Source organism: Plectrocnemia conspersa, unplaced genomic scaffold (assembly GCF_051122295.1).
Source record: "Plectrocnemia conspersa isolate PC_06_02 unplaced genomic scaffold, ASM5112229v1 ptg000002l, whole genome shotgun sequence".
NCBI classification, from domain to species: Eukaryota; Metazoa; Arthropoda; class Insecta; order Trichoptera; family Polycentropodidae; genus Plectrocnemia; species Plectrocnemia conspersa.
Window position 1 is genome coordinate 4,343,209 of NW_028277166.1, and position 21,792 is coordinate 4,365,000.

General features: G+C 30.3%; 1 protein-coding gene across 1 annotated transcript in view; it reads right to left on the reverse strand.

Moving 5' to 3' along the window:
- Window positions 1-547: 547 nt before the first annotated feature.
- Window positions 548-21,792, reverse strand: part of mnd (L-type amino acid transporter minidiscs) — a 22,305-nt gene continuing 1,060 nt past the window's right edge. Inside the window, exons 2-5 of the mRNA XM_088205356.1 lie at window positions 8,384-8,602; window positions 7,596-7,866; window positions 4,023-4,347; window positions 548-2,522 (exon numbers count right to left, since the gene is read on the reverse strand). Coding sequence (XP_088061482.1) covers window positions 2,133-2,522; window positions 4,023-4,347; window positions 7,596-7,866; window positions 8,384-8,602 — 1,205 coding nt within the window. The 3' untranslated portion in view covers window positions 548-2,132. The remainder of the gene's footprint in view (window positions 2,523-4,022; window positions 4,348-7,595; window positions 7,867-8,383; window positions 8,603-21,792) is intronic.

The window sequence follows — 21,792 nt, forward strand, 5'->3', positions numbered from 1 at the left end:
GTTCAATAAGCTTCTCTGCCGAATTAGTTACATTGTGGTTTTTATGAACTTTAATTATTGATCAATACCAAAACTGAAGTCTGTATCTAATGAGTTCCATGTTTCACTTAAAATCTGAACAAACTCACTTCACTTTCCAAGTTGTGAATCAACAATTTTACTTGCTTTACAATCATCAGATAATCATAAGCTTTATATTTATAATACATATCTTAACATTTACATTTTATTATTTCTTTCCTTGTTTTTTTTTTAACTGAGAAGTTCAACTTGTTTATAAATTTATGAGCTACAAATAAATAAAATCCATGTTATGCAATTTCGCATAAATTGAGTAAAATATGGAAAATAAATGTTGAAAACGAATCAATAGAAAGTAATTTTCTTGAGCAATCCTAACTAACTAACGTAACTTACCTTTCATTTTTATTTTTTATAAAAAATCATCTATTTTGTGGTTTTTACTAAAAAATATTTTTGATAAATACTAAAAATAGTGCTAGGAGTATTATTTACTATTTCAATTGGATGATAAATGAGTCAACAGTTTTAAAATAAACATTTTATTAATAATATACAGTCAACTTTTAATATACATAAAAACACAATAATTTTCCTGAAAGCGAATTGAAAAAAAGTTGATACTTCAATTTATTATTATAAAGATAGTAAAAAATGACTGCTCGTTAATACGATTGACTTAATTTCAATATTCAGTTATTATATTTACATATAAACAATGAGGTAATTAAAAAGCCTGTTATTATCTGAAATGATACATAAGAAAATATGTCTTTACACTTGGAATGATTAAGGCACGTGTTTATATTTATATAAATGCATCTTTTGGAAGTTATGCAAAAAACTAAAAATATACCTTATATATAGTAATTACATCCTATAAACGAGTTAAATGATTGGAATGTATAAAAATATACGGCAAAATTTTCTGAAAAACACATTTATAACATGAATCAATATAAAACTTAATTATCTTATCGTAATTATAAAACAAAGCTTTCATTAAAAAGGAACAAAAAAGGAACTTGTTGAGAGCATGTTTTAATTAATTAAATTTGCTTACACCATAAACATTACGTTTTAGGAAATCTATTGATTCAATGTAAGCTAATCGATAAAATACAGTAAAACAAAATGGAGGGCAAAATCAATTACATACAAGGCACAAATTTGATATTACAAATAAATCCCACATGATAAAAAAATAGTTTTCAATGCATATCTTTCATACAAGTTATTTTTAAAATTAAATAACCAATTGCAGAGTAAATAATTTGAGACATTATGTTAGTTAATGTCATCAATATTATTGTAGTAACGTTTTTAATGTTCTTAAAATCAAAACAATATTATATAAATCCAAAGTACCAAAACGGTATTGGAAACATTATTTTTTAAATTGTAAAGTAATCAAATTCATGATTCAGATCATTGATTATACATACTTTTGTACTACATTCGAGTATTTTAATTGAAAAATATGTATTTTTCATTTGTGTAAAATATAACACAGTTAGATTTATATGTTGTGAGATTTTCTTTTTATACAATATTCCCATGTACATCATTTATAGATAATTGTAAAAATATGTTGATTCTAAGAAATATATAGTTATAACCTGTAAACTGGTTATATACTTCTCTGATATTAATTTTATGTCTCCTTCATATTTGATAACCATTGTTTTTAAAACTTTTAAAATTACTTTTGTACTCACAAAAGTGTTGCTTTAAAACTCTTTATATGTAGATCATTTATTAATGTACACATTACAGAATGATCCATACGTCGCTTTAATCATGTTACTTAATTTTTAATTATTATTAATTTATTTATGTTGATTTCGTAATACGAGTCAGTCAATGCCCAGTTCCATTGGGTATCACTCTTTTTCTAGCAATCGTTTCAAATTTGTAATTTATATTCTCTATATCAAATTACAACATTAAATGAAAATACATAATATCATAAATGTTAATATTTTTTAAGGTAAAGCGACTTATGTACGATCTTGCATACAAAAATTCGATATTTTACACATACACGGGAAAGAGAAAAGAATGTATAAATCTCTAGTCCTATTTACACAAATATTGTTAATTCACAGTAATCAATCTTTGGTGGTTTCGGGAACACACATGAAGAACTTGGCACACCATAGATTGAACGAATTCGATGAGTTGACCAACCACATGGGTTTGTTCTTCCAGTGAATCGTGACAAAGTAAACTGGAATACCGGTTATGATGAATATAACACCGACGCCCACTTCGACGGGCTTAACGTAACACGGGAACGTTACTAAGAACGTGCATATAATGAAGAAGATGATCGGCAAAGAAATGTTCACTTTGATCGGCCTCGGCAGGTTCGGTTTGGTTCTTCTCATCCATAGCAATCCGGAGACGGATAACAGGGTAAACAGGGCTTCGACAAAGCTGACGTAGTTGATCAATATGTAAACATCTCGTATGACAAGCAGCGACAATGTTATGATGCACTGTAAATAGGTAAAAATCATTAATATTTAATAAATATTACAAATCTGACTATCATGACTGACAGATTACTGCAATGAGACATGATGGTATTTATGCACACGACAAGTTTAATCCCACATCCCATATAAATTGTTACAGATCCTCATAACTATCGCGATAAACATATTTTTATAAAAATTGCCGAGCATTCACAGATTGTCGACACACCATTCAGCATCTTCAAAGAGTGCTTTATTACACTCCACATCGAGAATACAATTAATTATATCCCAACATTCCTAACAAAAAGACACTGAGATACAAATACGGACACGATTCCTACACCTTTTTAGTCCACACTAAACCAAATATATTCGACGCCTTATGCCTCGCAAACTTTGGCATACTAAATACTAATTTTGCATATTAAATTTTCATCTTAACTCAAACGTTAATTCCAAGTCTTTGACAGAAGTATTTCTGCTTTTACGTAAGCTATAAAAAAATTCGCCGAATAAATGTAAGAAAGTGGCCACCTCCACAACTGATTAAAGACTTTTCGTAAAGACGAAATCAGCATCTGAAACACTTTCAGGTCACCAGCATATTAAAATATTTTGGGTTCTTAATTGTCACACTTATGTCATTGATAAAGAGATGGAAGAGCAGAGAACCTAAATAAGATCACTATGGTAACTCAGAATGAGCGAAATACTCATCGGAGCTATGAGTACCATAGCTCACATACTAACCGTTTTAAAAACAGAAGTTAATTTCCAAAGAATATGTTTATAACAAACTTTGTCGAATGCTTTTCAAAATTTGGTATAGACCGCTTAGATCTGGATTTTAGTATCAAAGGACTTTGTCACCACTTTTGAAAATGACTAAATGGAACGATGTAGACGAAAACCATGTTGCTGGTGTACTAAAGCCTATCGACGGTGATTTTGGATACATTTGTGAATACTTATATCAAAATACTTGATGCTGAAGGAACGGCGACTAGTCTACAGTTTTCGATACAAGATGTATCATTCTTTTTATGGATTTGGGTCATTTTTATCCCCCCCCCCCCCCAATAACGTCCCTGTATTTGACCGCTTTTATTTAGCCCATTGAAGACAGGACGAGGTTCAGCCCTATTATGGAGTCACATTTTGTTTTCCTTCTGTTTTTTTTTTATTATTTTTTCTTTTCATAGTCGATGAAATGATTTTCTATTATGAAGAGAAAAGAATATTGTTTAAGCATAGGCATATATCACAAATTAAGCTATTGATGCAGTGTTCGATGATCTAGATATTTTTCAGGCGTGTCTTTTCGTTTTCTCTGTTAATTATTATTGCGTACTAGAACTGTCACTAGTTAGCCTAAGTATGAGGTCGAGCCTAGTCTCATTCCGCAGTGTACAAGCGAAGCCCGACTAGGTAAGAGAAATAGTTACCAATGGGCTGACACTCCTGAGCATTATGCAACTAGCTGCCCAATGCCCAAAAAATGCCCTCTCTATAACTTACCATAAATATTAACGACGGCACTGGTGTGAATCTTTTGATGTCGATCAACGATATAGCTTGAGGCAAATGGCCGTTTCTGGCTCCGACGAAGAATAGACGAGACGATGCAAATATGGCTCCGTTTAATGATCCAAATGTAGAGCATGCGACAAATAGCGGCATAGTCCACGCGAACATCCCGAGCATTTTATCTCCGAATGTCACCGCCACCGCGTTCGATGCTAGGATTTCATCTCGTGATAACACGGCAAAATAAGCCACGTTAGTAACCACGTAAATAACTGTCACTAATGGCAATGAGATGCAAATAGCTTTCGGGAGGTTTCTGAAACATTAAAAATATTTTTCATCATTAGTCATTATATTTTATAGGTTCCCAAAAAAAAATTCAGTCATATTCAGTATGTAGTCAGAGTAAACTTAGTATATTTTTTATAAAACTTAATATTCGCAGATAATATTAAAAATTCAGTACTTATTTTGTGCAACATACTCATTCAAGTCGAATTCTGATTTATTTTGTACAATATTTGTATTTCTTTCTAAGTTAAGACCGAAAACGCAAATGATATATTTAAAAAACTATTGAGTGAAAAATGCAATCTGTAAGTCTCAGACTAGTAAATATTAAGTTGCGGGTTCGAGCCCCGGCAGCGGCACTCGAATTTTTATTTATAAAAAATGTGCTATTATTAAAAAAACCGGCCCCAGCTGCAGTGACATCTATTGATTATAAATTGTACAGCACCTAATAATTTATAATTAATAATATAGATGTCACCGATTCCCAGACATAAAAATCTGGTGGTTAATACTTACTTGTATCTGATTAATTATGTCTGATTGACTTACTCAGTTGGTATAGATTTGCCTATTGTAACACATTGGGTTCAGGCCTGTCAGATTACAGTGGAAGATTCAATAAAAATAAATAATAAATTCAAGTTTTTAAAAATAATACATAAGGTCAAAATATTTTTTTCATAAATAACTTTTCTTTAATTAAAATTTCACTTTTGTTTGAAACAATTTTTGCAACGGCACCAACAAAAAAATATTGTAAAATCATGTTTGTTTGTGAGAACTGATGCAACTTCAAAAGCAATAAATCATGCCTTTACTAACATATAACCTGTTGAAAAATCATTAAGTATGTAAATATTTTATCAATACTGATCACCTTACTAAAAGTAACATAACTTAGCAGACATAACCTAAACGACTATTTAGTTATCAAAATTAATATATTACACATACATAACGTATTGTTTAAAACACTAGTGAACACACTCGATAAACGTTTTAACAGTATGTTCTACGCACATGTGTGAATTGTATGATAATATTTGTAGATATTAAATGATGTCTTATAATTTATAAACGATATGCTAGATATTTTAACATGATTGAAATATGAGCAGTAACCGATCATTCCCACTGCGAAGCAGGATAACTGGCTCTTGTTCTAAACAACCGATGGAACGGCAGTTACATTTATACGTCTCCTAATAATAATGTGCTTGATTGCGCTTTATTTATTCAATAAAAATAGAAAATATTATTTATATAAATGTAAAATATTAAAAAATATAATACATTTGTAGTGAAAATACATTAATAATGTCAAGAAAATGCAAAAGTATATTATTTTAGTCACAAAAATAATTACAATATAACTCAACATAACAGATGACCTAACTGATAAATAACAATAAAATATTCAGCTTACAAATGCTCTTTTCTCCCACACCATTGATTGAATATCTAAAGACTAAATTTATAAGTTTAACTATTGAATACTAGAATTATATTCTAAAAAATCAGAACTATCAATAATAAAATTTAAGACCAATAAAATTGAGGGTCTGGTATTTACACACACACTAGCTCATTATCATGAGGTACCGACAGCTAGTAATTTTATAATTTCTGTAAATTACGTGTATATAATTTAAATAATTGAAAACATTGAATACAAATATTTAAATTAATAAAAAAATATAAGTTTTTAATAATTATAAAATATAAATTGAGCGGAGCACAAAAAAAAGAATAAATACAGCAACAGGATGCGCTGATTAAATTATCGAAACTTGACCAACTTATACTAAAAAACAACATGGAATGAAGATAACGACAAAACAATCGATCATAACATACAGTTTCCGATAGATTTAGTACAAAATTCAATCAATGCATTAGCAATGCAACCGTCGACCAGTACGGATCCACAACCACTTCTAGCTCTGATTCTGCTTTCGTTCAAAATATTGGTCGAATTATATCTAATGACGATAAACGATTCATTTTAAGTTTGATACCGCTTCGACCTAAAAGACTATTTCTTAAAGATATCAAACAACAAAATGGAAGTTTTAGTGAAATATATTATCAATCCAAATCGAAGTACGGTTCAATACCACAATTATTAAAAAAATGCATTTTGTGAACCGTGTTCATTATTTTCTAAAATTATTAATTTATGGCGTTCTAGTGTAAGAGAATTGGCAAAAATTGTCTACAGCCATTAAACGACACAGTTCTTTCCAAAATTACGTTGCGGCATGTGCCAAATGCGAAACATGGAAGAAAAAATTACGATCCATCAAGGTATCGAAGATCGAATTCGTTATAATGCAAATTTCTGGAAAATGGTTTTAGAACGCTTGTTCCGCATAACGCTTTAGCTTTCTGTGGCCACCGAGAAGATAATTACTCTGGATTTTTTTTGAGCCAAGTGCAATTACTTGCATATTATGACTTTATTATGAAACAAATAATAGATTCGATAAAATCTTTAAGTCTGAAATTAAAAATGAAATAATACATTGCCTAGGATATGATTCATAGAAGAAACTAATAACAAAGATTAATTCATCGCCGTTTTTTATACTGTAATATTGGATACGAATCAATTAAGTATCATTATACACCATGTACACATAACTAGAAATGAAAACTAACAACCAGAACAATTAAAAGTTAACGAAACATTTTTGGGATTTTTTGAGTTAGATCATTCAATAGAAGAAATGACAAATCAGACGATGAAGTTACTTAATGCCATAAATATTCTAATCAAAAAGTGCAACGGCCAGGGTTACGTGGAACTTACGTAATGAGCGATATTTATAATGGAGTACAAACAAGAATTAGAAATAGTCAATCAAATGCAAAGTATATACATTGCGCTAGTCATAATTTTAATTTAGTAATTAATGATAGCGTGAATAACTGCACAGGAGTTTCGTTATTTTTCGCAACTCTCTAGAACATATATACATTTCTCGGAAATATAATTAAAAGGTGGGATCTTCTTTCCAAATTTACCTATGAATCGGAAGTCTCGTTAAAAAACTAAATCATAGATTATGCAATTATTCATGAATCTTTTTTCTTCTATTTGCTTGAAAGCATTGAATAAATGTGATTGTGGCAACAAAGCTGACTATCACGTGTAAATATGAAATTGTAATACTATTTGACTTTTCGTTTCAAACAATTTCAATTCATGATTTGTCTTGCCTTCACCATGACAAAATATTATTTATATGATTATAAATTTCAACTCACTTGTAAGGGTTTTTCAGCTCCTCTGTTACAAAATTGAGATAGTTCCATCCCGAGTATGAAAACAGTCCTGAATAGAACGATAGTGCAATGTATCCAGGAGATGTCTGCGTATCAGCCATTGGGGAACTCAACCCTTCTGTGTGTCCAGAGCACAAATAGTAAACTCCAGCAAACACGATGATCAATAAGGCGAATATCTTTGTCGCTGTGAATATATCCTGGACCCTGGTGACCCACTTTACGTTGTAGCAGTTGATAACCGTTAATAGACCTAAAAACATTGACAGTGCTCGGTTAGTTACATCTGGTATTGTGTCATGAATTGCATAAAATTTGTTTGATCACGTTGCTATAACAAGTGGACTTTTCAAGAAACACAAAATCGAGACGCTAATATTATTTGAACTATGGCATTTTTGACCTGCTTTGCAAATTTAATGTTACAATGAAATAGAAATATAATTAATGTTTAGTTAAAATACTGTATATTGTACATAAATATTATTTCTTCTCTTTTTATCCAACTATTAAAAATTGGCAAAACAATCGATATTTAATGCAATCTAAACACTATCCAATCAAAAAAGAGGTTCTAGCTTTAAATTAGAAAAAAATAATGTTACCACTTTAGATTAATAAATATTTTTTATCGAGAAAGATATGCATCAAATATTATAAAATCAAAACAGTATTGATGGAAAGATCTAGTATTCCTAATTCAAAATTTACATAATAAGTCTTCTACAACATATATTAAATACAATAGAAAGATACAAGATTATACTTACACGTGATCACAGCCGCCAAAAGTCTCACAGCCACATACGGAGGATCACACGCAGGCCAAGAAGGTTGTAGAATATACTGAGCGAATGTCAAAGCTGTGATGGCATTCCCGGTGGGCACCAAAATGAACAGGGCGACCCAGAGGTACAAAAAAGCTGGTAACGGACCAAACGCAGCACCGATGTATGCATAATCTCCGCCAGACTTTGGTATCATAGTACCTGAAATAGAATAAATTTTTCATTAACGTCTATGATGCATACACAAAATCTATTATGTAACAATCAAATACTATATTTGACTTTAGATAGCGTTCATAACAATTTTCTATGAGCGTTATCTAAGGTCGTAATTAAATTTAGATGCTTACTTCTTCCGATGCCTATTAATTTTAATTCTTCTATATTTTTATTTTATATAAAAGTGTGTTTAAATAAAAAACACATGTATCAATAAATACGATGATCATATTGAATGTATGATACATACATAAGCTTAGCTGTAATTTAGAAACCTATTGTATATAATATAAGTGTGTTTGTGTATATTATAGCTCACCACATCGAAAATTACGAATTGTGTTATACTATAGCTTAAATTAGACCACATCTGAACAATCAAGACTAATTGTAATTATATAGAAATTTGCCTCTGAAGTAAAAGCCTACTTTTGAGAGATGGAATGAAATTTGTTTGCGTGTTATTCACGTTTCCATTATGTACATACTATGTATAATATATCAACCTATATTTATTTCATTAGACTCCAAAGCGCTTTACCAAAGATAAATACATTGACACATGGCCACTGATACTTATATTTAGCTATGAAGTACCTATAAATAATATTTATTACCCATTTAAAATAAATTTGATTCGATAAGCATATTTAAAAAAAATATTATTTTTATCCAAAATATATATATAAATGGCTTGGAAATAATAGTTCAACCGAGTTTGAAACCATTATTTAAATATGTATATCACTTCATTCGCGGCTAACTTCATTCATTATACGCGGATAAGAATGTTTATTACACACATATCTACATCAGATCTACAATATCAGTTGGTTAAAAAAAATCAAAACGATACTTAGATCAATACTTGCTCTGGTGAAAAATATAATTAGGTGGCACACAAAAACTAAAGTTCTTAACAGATTTAACCCTTTGATTGCCGAAGATATTGGGGGCATTCACCGCCCCTGTGAATTTGGGCAGAAAAATGCATGTCATTAAATGAAATACTATGAATTTTAATGAAATCGAATTATTAAAAACCATAAATGACTGGGCAAATTTCGCCCCCCCCCCCCTCCCGGAAAAAGCTGAAATGGCGTCATTGATTCTAAACCAGATTTTTTGGGTTACCCCTTAAATAAAATTTAAAAAAACTGTCGAATCTATCACGAAAATATTTTTTTAAATATATCATTTCAGTGAAGTCATATCGGAATATATTTTCACCGGTAGATATATATTTTTATCAAATAATTTAGCAATAAGTACAATAAAACCAAAAATGTCGACACAGAATGAGAGAAACTTTTCAATATCTGAAAATTTTATGTCAAAAAAAAAAAAAATTATCGGATAAATCAATAAGATTTCATTTGTTTTTTTAAAAAGCCATTTTCTTTAAGAATAAATTCTTCAGTGTTACAGTAGGAACGGTCGGTAACGAGAGTTCCCACTGAGGCGACGCGCCGTTACGATTTCATTGCTTTTGGCTTAGATTTTTGACTTCTGAGAAGTTTTTTTTTGCGCTCTCTTATTGGTCAAAATTTGGTTTGGATGTGCTTTATTTGCTTCTCACTCATTGTAAGTCGTAATATTGTTATAAAAAGTTTTTATATTAACCCTTGTTAACCGAGCGTTTCCGCTGCGACAGCGACCGCACGATTTTATTGCTTTTAACATAGATTCTAAACAGGGAAACCTTGAATTTGGCACAAAAATGCACGTCATATAATGAAATTCTATTAAACTTAATGAAATCAAAATATTAAAAAAAGACTGCTGACTGCCCAACTTTTGCTTCTCCCCCCCCCCCCTCTTCCCTAGAAAAAGCTGAAATGACATCATTATAATCATCCTAAAAACTTCTCTGTTTATATTTTTTACATGCTGATAGAAAATGTTATCCACTTGAAATTAAACACCTGAATCTAAATCAGTGTAATATATCACTTTATTTTCAATTTTAGAATAATATTTTTTTTAATGAGTGCATTTAAGTAATGCAATTTTTTATTAACTTTAACCCTTTGTTTGCCAATATCTTTGGTTTTATTCCTTTATCGAAAATTGTCTGAAAAAAAAATCGGGCACATTTTTATTTATTTACTTCAGCTCAAATATTTTTTTGTGATGTAATACGTCGATATTTAAACAGTATGTTGTAAAGATTCGGTAACTAAAGGGTTAATTTTGTTTTCAATTTTTCATATTTACAAGATAATGTTTATATATTTTATTTATTTTATTAAACCATTTTCTTTACTTTTAAATATTGTATGTTTTCATATAAATCTTAATAATATGATGGTTTTTATATAACTCATTATTTTTTACAATTGATACTTAAATAAATAAATAATCAAAGTAGTATCTTGAGTATGCCATATTTTTATGCTAAACTTATGAAATATTTGCTAGTTTTAGTGAATGTTTTTTTTTGATGCCCATTGTATGCTAATTTAACTGCTATGAATAAATTATTGCCACAGACATAATATTAAAATTTCACTGAGCGACCTTGTTTATATATTTACAATAATTTTAATACAAGTAGGAATTGCCAAGGCAATTTTAAGCATACACTGAAAGCACAATTTTGTTGCTACTTTAATTCTGCCACGTCACACGGACCCTAGCGGATATGACAGTGAGGGGGCGATTTTAGTTAATAGACACACTATCTATCAAATTCAAGTCAGATAAAACGAGACATTTTCTTACAAGAATATTTTTCAAGGCCATACGCAATCCAAAATTATATGAGCAACACTCGCCGATCGTCAGTTTTTGAGTCTTTAAAAGTACCAGCAATGCAGCTTATTTGGCAGAGAAACTTAGGTCGAAAATTCACCTCACAATCCGAAAAAATGCTGCCAATTAAAGTAATGCTAAATGCATTGCTGACTTCACTGCAATGGATTGTGTGGCATGTGCGTTTTTTGGTCCGATAAGTAATGCTGTTAATTTAGAACGGCGTTTCAATTTCAGACATTGTTAAAAAATGCTTTTGTTACATTAAAGATCCACTGCATTGTTGATAGATGGCATATAATATTATTTTAATAATCTAAAAATGAATTTGTCTGATAAAAACCCAAAATATATAGGTAGACTATACTCAACACTGACTTGACTGCTATGGGTTGTGTGGGACATACCTTTGAGCTGGCAAAATGCAGTAAGCAAGCAAATAGATAAAAATGACAAGTTTTCTCTCAACGTTTCGGTAAAAATATCTTCGGCATCTTCCGGTTGTTGATGGAGAAAATGCCGAAAACATTTTTATACGCATATTAAAATCATATTTTACACTTCGGTCAATATCTAGATCATTTCAAATCTGTTTTAATAGTAGGAAATTAAATTATAAGATGTCTATACATATTTTAATAGATTTTTTTATTATTATAATAGTTGTAACTTGAAAAGTTTATGTTAAACAATAAGTTTTGTCAGTTTGAGAGATCTAGTCTTTGAGAATCGCTAAACCAAAACAAACAGCATTTTTTAATATGCAGAATAACCTCGAAAAATTCAGTGTTAGTAATTTTACAATTTTTAGGGTTTGGGCAACATTCCATTTGGCCCTACGATATAAATAATCCTATATTACTTGGCAGATGTTTTAACAAATTTCTGATCCGTGGCCAAGGTTGTCTATATACAACATTTTTGTTTATTTGTTCTAAAAGTTCCGAATACGTACATTTATTTAAATATATGTTATGTGCACAGGTAAAGTGGATCATATTTCAATAACGCTTTCTCCGAAATCGATAACGAAGATTCATGTTTCATTTTAATTGAGAAAATGTCTGGTTAAAAATACAATTCCATATAGGAATTAAATAAATATATATATGATTTACAATATGATATTATAATTGAAGACCCAAAGGCAAAAACTTGTTAAAAATTATTTATAGTAAAAACATGTTCTTGCAATTTAGTTCTGAAGGTTTACGGTTTTTTTTTATCAAAAAATACTTCAGGAGAGGAATAATATTTGTGGAAGAATTAAGCAAGTTTTTTTACCGAAGAGATGAGATAATCAATGTAATGTTATCCTATGCAAGCTATTCATAAAAATATACTTTATTATATTTTAATGAAAATAAATTTTCTTATCAATAAATTTAGAAAATTGTGTTAACTCTTTTACGTTTTAAGATTATACCATATTTTAACGTTAGTAATGTTAGTCAACTTGTTCTTGCCTCGAGGTCTTCAATTATTTTAACAAATCGCTTCTTAAACATTGTTTTAATACATGTTTTACATTCTAAATAAAAAAATGCAATATGTTATACAATCTTTGTATAAAAAAATCTGATCTGATCGGTCGTTTGAACTACTTTTTTGTATCTCATATGCCACAAAACCAGTTTTAGAAATGTTAATTTTTTTATATGCTGTATAAAATTTTAAAGACCTACTTTCAATTATAACACAAAAGCCATGTCCAATTTTTACGCGTATGTGCAAATTATTTTTATCTTTACAACTTCTGAAGCGAAACCGCCAATTCAAAAGAAAACTATATCAAAGATAAATAATATAACATAAAAGTTCACAACGTTATTTACTAATACGATATTTAGCTATTTACTTATATTATTTTTTAAGCTTACAATAATTGTTTGTTTATAGAATACACACTACTGAAATAGTTAAGATGTATTTATTTTCATTTGAAAGGGTATTGGAATTTTTACGTACAAAAGTAAACATTTGGAAACGAAGATAAGAAGTTGTTTGAATGGTGATTGAGTTTCTTATCTTTATTCTTGAATATGTATTGCTTAAGAAAAGAGTCTCGACTCAATTGAAAATTGATAGCATTGTTAGAAATTGCTTTAGTGATGCTGATTGCTTTTGAAAAGTTTGGATTTAAAACTAAATTAGGACTGAAAATAATAAATCACAAGCCTAAAGAGCAGTTTCTTAATTTCTGATTAAAATAATTGTATCGCTGTTTATAATTGTATTTATCATAAATCAAAGACGAAACTTTTAATTATATTTTACATAACGTTGCATTTAAAACAATTTTTTCATTAGATTTTCTAAAAATAAATTTGATCCACTAAAGGAATTTTATTTACCGTTAATCATCATACATATACATTGTCATTAAAAATAGTTAACATTTAATTTACTTGCTTATAAAGCAAAAATAACTGTGGCTGTTTAATGAGGGATGAGAATGCATATTTTTACATAAAAAATCAACATCCGGTATAAAAATGCTGTTTCGCAAAGGTATGTTAAAATTGTTGTCGTCTTTCCAAAACTATGCAAAACTTTCATTCGGTTTCACAAGCTACCCACGTAATTGTAAATTTGGCAAATCGCATTTTTAATCAATAGTGCATTATTTTAGTTTGTGCATAGAAACAAAAATTTGATACATTTTCACAAATGAAAAATATACAAATAATATTGTCGCGAAATTAGTTGCAAAAGACTAAACTAATTGATTTGTGTCCCTTGAGGTTAGTTTTTTCATACAAAAAAATGCATATCCGAGCGAATGTTCAATAGCGGTTCAATAATATTACGAAACAAGTACATTAAAAAACCGTGGACCTTACTTTAACTAGGCAAGGGTCGGTGCTAACTATTTCCACTGGACAAGTACTATATACAGAACATTCTAGAACAGTTATAAACGCTGAAAAGTCAAGTAAGATTTGTATTTACAACAACAAAGAGTCTGTTTACGCCCCGAATCATCTACATGGTCAGAGGATCGAAGTCTAAAAGGAACATTAGAACTCCCCTATTTATTTTAGGGTATATTCAAGCACTGCCAACACCATCGCTTTTCCCTATAACAGCTTCAACTCTTCTAGTTTATAATATTCTTCAAGGAAAAAATGTATTTGTTTTATTAATCAAATTGTTAATTTCGTCTCAGTAGTCTGTCCCATAAACGCGGAACCCATTCAATACTTTTGCGGAACGCAGGTTAAAGATGTATGGCTTAGAACTTGTTTCTGATTTAATATAAATAAACTTGTTGAGCTCGCATCAACCGAAGCTAAGACGAATCGACTGAAAAAAGCAGCCATTTTTCACTTACAGCTAAGCAATCACCGGAATCCTATGAGTTCAACTAAATCTTCGATACGTCTTTGAGACTATGTTACTTAGGTTATATTGCACTGATTGTACGGCAATTTTTTAAATATATTATGATTAAAAACTTTAATATTATAAAAATATACGCATGCATAAAATACTTCAATATAAAATATCCACTAAATGTAAAGCAAAACATATTTTTCAATAAAAAAAATGGAAAGAAACAACTTGTTTTTTGTCATGAAGAAATGATACAATATAACTTCATGCATCGAAGCTTCACATAAAATGTAAAATAGATGACGGAACATTTTTTAAATAAACTATAAACAATTTTGTCATTAGTTTGAGAAGCACTGTGCTAGACAGTACTCCATTCACGGCAAACAGAAGAACAAACATTAAGAATATAAATTAATAGAGGTGAAGTCAAGGGTTATCGTCGCAAGGTTCGTGCGGCCCTTATTTAGCACAGTCTATGCGAAAAATGCTGCTTCTGCTCAACAAAATGTGATGTATTACAGCATTTTGCTTCTTGCTTAAGCATAATTAATATATTCCAATTATATTAATATATTCAATATTCAGAATAAAAATGGATCGTATCTGTCGCGCAAAAGAAGCGCAGAACAAACGTAGAAACAGCGTTCGTGCGGTACCCGTTTTTCAAGCTTTTTCTTAACTGTTTAAAGCGGGCCAGAACCGTTGGATTACTAACGCGTATATTTTATACAAGATATTGAATTATTATGCGTGGTTCTAATTAAACTGACGTCTTTGGTTGGTCGTTATCAAGACGCCTACGACCTTGTTTATCTCTAACTCGATTTTTTTAACAATCTTAGCACGTGCGTTCCTCAACATTATCCGCATCAAATCAATTGTCAAATCAACAATAAACATAAAGCGCAACAACTTATCAATCCCTTTTAGTGTTACGCATATCTGGATCTTTTGTACTAATAGATTGACGAGCCCTGGACTAAATGGAATAGTATCTAAGCGACTATCCAACAGACAGGATGTTTTGGGGTGCTCTTCGTAACCGTGGAGAGCTCTCATCGACATCCCTGACAAAAAACTCCTACAAGCATCCTGTCGACTTGACGAAAAAGTTCGATAACCTCGTCTGCCAGGACTAGGATACCAACACGTACGCCTCTGTCCGTTAAATTTCCGCTCGTCTCACTTCGCTCTCTTGTCGCCGTCAACAAATTGGCCATTTGAGAGAATCCATTCACTAAATCCGTCATAGGCCCACCACTATCGCGGGTCACAAATTGGACGTAAGGACCTCTGCGCGGATCAAACGTTGTATTATCGGATCGAAAAGAGATAACGGAGGTCAATGCGTCAACAGATAACTAGCCTGCCTGCGCTGAGTCGAAAAAAAATGACAATAAACATGTATAGCAATCTGACAAATGTGTGGTATGCAAGGATTGCAAACGTGTGGCTTTATATTGGCGGTTTAACAAAACAAGCAACATAACCATTAAAAAACATATTTCGATAAGCTCTCTACTTCGCCATAAATTATTTATCTTTAATCTTATCTAAGAGTGTGCGCATAACGACGTTGCGGGGAAAATAAAACCATGGGAAGGTTTTGTTAATCGAATTAAACAAATAGAATATCTATATCAATGGTATTTTGTGTACATCGATGATAAACACATATCAATGGTTTTCCACTTTACTCGCAACTCGAGTATGGAAACAATTTCCATACTCGAGTTGCGAGTAACTTGATTTACGAGTGTTTTACAATACGAGAAGATTTTTTTAATCAATTTTGACTTCATAAATGAACTTGCAATCTTGCAATATAAGCAGTACGTATTGCGTAGCTTTCTCTTCAACTTAGCTGATAATTATTTTCACATTATTGTGATGCAATGTCCGATTCCAGACGTTGACGACCACTTTACGGTAGTTGTTCTCTGGAGATTAGTACAGTAGTCTCTCTGTATCTTCTGTATCGCAGTTCCACAACCATATTGTTGATACAACTCCGCCTGTAAATATATGTTTCCAATCAAAGTTTATGAGGCATATCTCTCCAGATTCATATCCTGCAAAGGTGGTATGCCAACACTGGACCGCGTCGCCACGATATCTGACTCTTAAGAGTTTTCCCCCATTTGCAACCTGAGCACCCATGTGGTCTTATAGAGCTCTACGTAGTGAAGATATACATTTTGGAATATAATTTTCCACTCAAAGACTTGATTGCATATAATGATCCCGCTTATCCTCCAGACCTTAAGGACAACTTGGAGAAATTCGAGCTCATTAAGATAAAATTATAAAATTAAGCTTTCTGTTGTCGTTATGAATCCACTTTTCTAATGTGTAAAAGTAGTGATTTTATTTGTTTTCATTTACTTCGTGCAACATCCATATGTGAAGCTTCTTTTATTTCCTTTTTTGTTTTAAGTAGCCCAGAATTATTAACGCCTGTCTTTTGTACAATTTGTACAAGCTCTCGGATTATTGTGCGTGGTTGTGATTTTTAACGAGCAGCTTCAGTTTCTCGTAATAGACTGAAGACGCCCACTACCTTTTTTATCTTCAAGGATCTCGTCTTTAGAAGGATTATTTGGAACGATTTTTTAACACCTTTATAAATGCTTTTAAAAATCAATAGAAATGTACAATATTTGCATGGCCAATGTATATGTTTAATATGCCAATGTTTAATTACTCGTATATCGAATTGATTTTTTAAAAAAATGCTCATATTTCAAAATACTATACAATTTAAGTCACTTGTAAGCAGGCGCGTACAGTGAGATACATTCCCTTTCGCTCGCTCGCGTGTTAAGTGACGAGAGTGAGTGAGAAATAAGGGCGTGCGTTACATGGGTTCCGCACGCCCACTCCCACAATGCATCTCACCGTACGCGTCTACTCTTAAGTCGAGGTTCCACTATATATTAAATTTACTGTAAAGTATAAAATCCAATCCCGGAAACTCGGACTATTTACGATACCGATATCAAACAATCGAGTTGCTCTCTTAACAAAATTTAAACAGTTGATACACCTGCACTTGTCACGAGCGAGATCAACGGATGCTCACAGCTAATAAATAATACTAATTGTGCAAAAAACACAATTATAAGAACGTCAGAAAAGTAAGAATATTAACTTTATTAAGAGAACAAAATATAATACAGAAAAACGAAAGCTCATTAATCGTAATAAACATCATTTTTATGTACAAAATAAAATTGTTTAACTTTCAATGATTATTTACTTATTTAAATTGACTTCATTTAATTCATTCAGGAACTTATAATTTTATTAAAAATGTTACGTTAATACAAAAAAAATATTTTTAACTGTGTTCGTCAAAACCTAAAATCAGAAAAGTAAGGCAGAGATGGCACAGATTTTTTTATTGTTATTACCGCTCTTTGGTTTGCTTCCTAATGTTTCCAATCCTCCGTTAACTTAAGTATCAAAAGCTTTTTTCAAACGTGCTGTGTCAATCTGCGATAAGCAAATACAGATGCCACCCTGGAGCTACATTAACAACACCGAGACAGAGCCGCAGCAGGACGATGAAAATACGTTTTAATAAACTGTTGCTTTTAACCACTAAACTGTAAAATACATCTTCTGCAACGACTAACATGTCTCTTATTGCCAATCCGTCACAATAAATCAAAAATTTATTAAGCAATATCTGGTTAGAATGATGCTCTTAAATTATCAACAAATTTTCGAATTACTCATAAAATTTAAATATTTATAGTTTCACTTTATCATGTTTATTACATTCAAGTCATTTTTAGAAAACATGACAAACTAATACAAATACATTCGGAAACAACGCATTTATCTGTCAAAAGTATTTGTATGACGAGCTTATGAAGTGAAAGCAAATCAATTAATTATATTATATTATATAAATATAGTGATAAGTATCGGTAAAACAATAAAATATATAATTATTTGGCTAAATGCTTTTGTATATGCACTTACATTATCCATTGTTAATTGTTAATCAAATATTATAAAACCAGTATTTTGCTTATAAATTATCAATAAATTAAATGCATACAGTAATATTTCAATGTGTGAATATATTTTAATTTTTAAGATTAAATGTTAATTTTTGTATAGTCTCTGTTGAGATTAATTCAAAAAACTTTCAAGGCATAATTTGATTTGTATTAACCGCTGCAAGATGCAAGGTTGATTAGTTTTTCAATAATCACGGACATAAAATATGATGACATACTTTTACCAATATCTGATGGTGACACTTTTCCAATAAATCGTTTACTACTCTATGGAATACATTAATAAAATATTTTAATAAAAAAGTTTATACTACGTATCTTTATGATTTTCAGTATCCATACATTGAATCTAACCAACTTTTGTATGTTTTGCATTCGAGGAATTAAAAATGCTACGACTGCAATGTAAAGAATTTGTGTTCGAATAAAATTACTATAATAAATAATATCTTTAAGTTCGACTACCCTCAACTGACAAGTCTCAAGTGAAACACAAAAAGGAGTCCGTTTGCAAAACATCAAATTTCCAGACGGAATTCATGTATGACGATACACGTGTATGTAAATCGCGAGGGGAATAGTGAACCTTAACCTTTTCTTTGAATGGACTTTTTATTTGACATATAATACATATATGTACATGCCGAAGTCTCAAGCTGTTGATCCAGTTCGTTGAATATACAACGGACTTTATTATTACATTATTATTATTACTGATTATCAAATAATTTAAAAAACATTGAACGGTTAAATTTTGTTTTAACACTTCCCTTACTGTGCTTAAAAATTTCATTAAATATGTGTTTTAATATTAAAATTTACTGTTTTATTGCATATAATGTATTAAACATTTATGCTTCCATATGTTTATGTTTATAATATAGACATAAAAATAAATAGCAACTGCTCAAACATATAAAAACGAGTCAATGCTATTTTTTTTATTTAATAAATTAATATTATTAACATATTTCAATATTAATACAACACAAAAAGTAGCGTCATGTCCGTAAAATAGTGCATAACCCAATTTGAGAAACTATCAATCGCAATATGTTTTGGTACGACGCGCTCCAGTTTAACCCATTGATTGCCGAAATCAGATATTGAAGAGCCGAAAGCAACGTCATCATTAAAGTAAGAATCGGATACAATTTATAATGAGCTGTAGGGTATTTGATTTTTTTCCGAACGTGTATTTTTTATTATGTATTACATTGATATTTAGATAATATTTCCAAAAGGATAATATTATTATATGTTACTCATTTACTTTATTTAATATCATAACTATGTAACCAGTAATTTTATTAATAACTGAATAACAATACGTGCAAATAATTAGTGTCATTAACATATTGGTTCAAACAACATCACTAGATCCAAGTCCAATAATTTTTATCGAAATTATTGGATATAAATAGTGTTATATGTTTATAGAAAATACATAAGATATTATAATTAAACATAAATCATTGAATATATAATACAGTTTGTCATAAATTAAATGGTGTCGTTAGAAAGTTTTGATAATAATCCAATGTGTCTAGTTTTATTGATATGGAAAACCTAAATTCGTAGCTATAAATATACTAATTCAATATGGCAAATATATTTTACATTGCTCCCCTTGATACACAAATAAAAACTCCTCATAATTAAAAATTGTCATTCAAACCAAATCATTCTATCGAGCAGATTCTTCTAAAAAAATATAAACTAGTTATTAAAATTTACTTCACATCATAATCTCTTTATTTCTTAAGAATCTACAGTTTTTACCGAGCAAAATAAACTAATCAAATATAGCAGAGAATCTTTTCATTGATATTATAAGATATATTACATGACAACTCTGTATACTCTTAACTACCAAAGTGCAAAATTATTATAAAACTTGAGACAGCAATTGACAAGTAAATGTAGATTAAGCAAATAAAATAAAATTATTATGGTATGCATTAGAGTGGTCTGCACTTCGATATTACACTATGTTTTAAAAATATGATAGCTATCAATACCGATATTACTACGGACTAATATGATAATATTGGTTAAAATATATTCAACACGAACTTTGGTCAATAGGAGAGCGCAAAAACAATTATCATTTCTCAGAAGTCAAAAATTCACGTCAAAAGCAATAAAATCGTGTCGGCGCCGTTCCCACTGCAACGGCGACGACACGATTTTAGATATGCTTAATTCGATTCTCACACTTATATTGTTATATTTTTTATATGATCGCTAGATAACCAACTTTTTTTAACTGGTCAACTTTTGCCACCCCCCCCCCCTGCAAAATCACTTACATATTTTAATGTTATAAACCAGAATTATTTTTCTAACACAAGAGAACTACACTTTCTAACGCCTATAAAATAATATTTAATTAAAAACTAATTATTGCTTAATAATAATTATTTTTATTAATCATTAATTACTTTCAGAATCTTTTTGAATTGTATAAAATATGCATAGCACAATGCTGTGCGAATTACTGATTAGTGAAGGCGTGAAAAGAAAAATGCTTTACTGTAAATTACATGCTTTTTTATCAGGGTTCAGATCATTTGATCAGCTATATCAAATTATCAGAATTAATTCAGCAAAATTTAAATACATCATTTTATCGAATTTATTGTAATGTTTGGAACGAATTTGATATGCATAAATATCGTATCCGTATCGGCGTTTGTTTTGTGCGGATTTGCCTATAAATTAAATAACTAGAAATAAATTAACCGCGATCGAATTATTAAACTGATTTAAATTAAATATTTGCGTTTTGAAACAACAAACACAAAAAAGTAACACGAACTTCACAAAAACTTGCGACGCACACCTGTTTTTGAGATAAGCGTTGAACAATAATAAAGGGTGGACCTTTTCAACATTTTGTATCGTTCAACGAATGAATTCTGCAAATTTCGGTCGTAGTAGATACGGTCAATAAATATTCTAGTTAAAAATGTTTTTCAAAGGCGTTAAAGCATTTTCTTGTGAGAAGACGCGTCTCATTGTCTCGCATTTCGAAACAAAATAAAT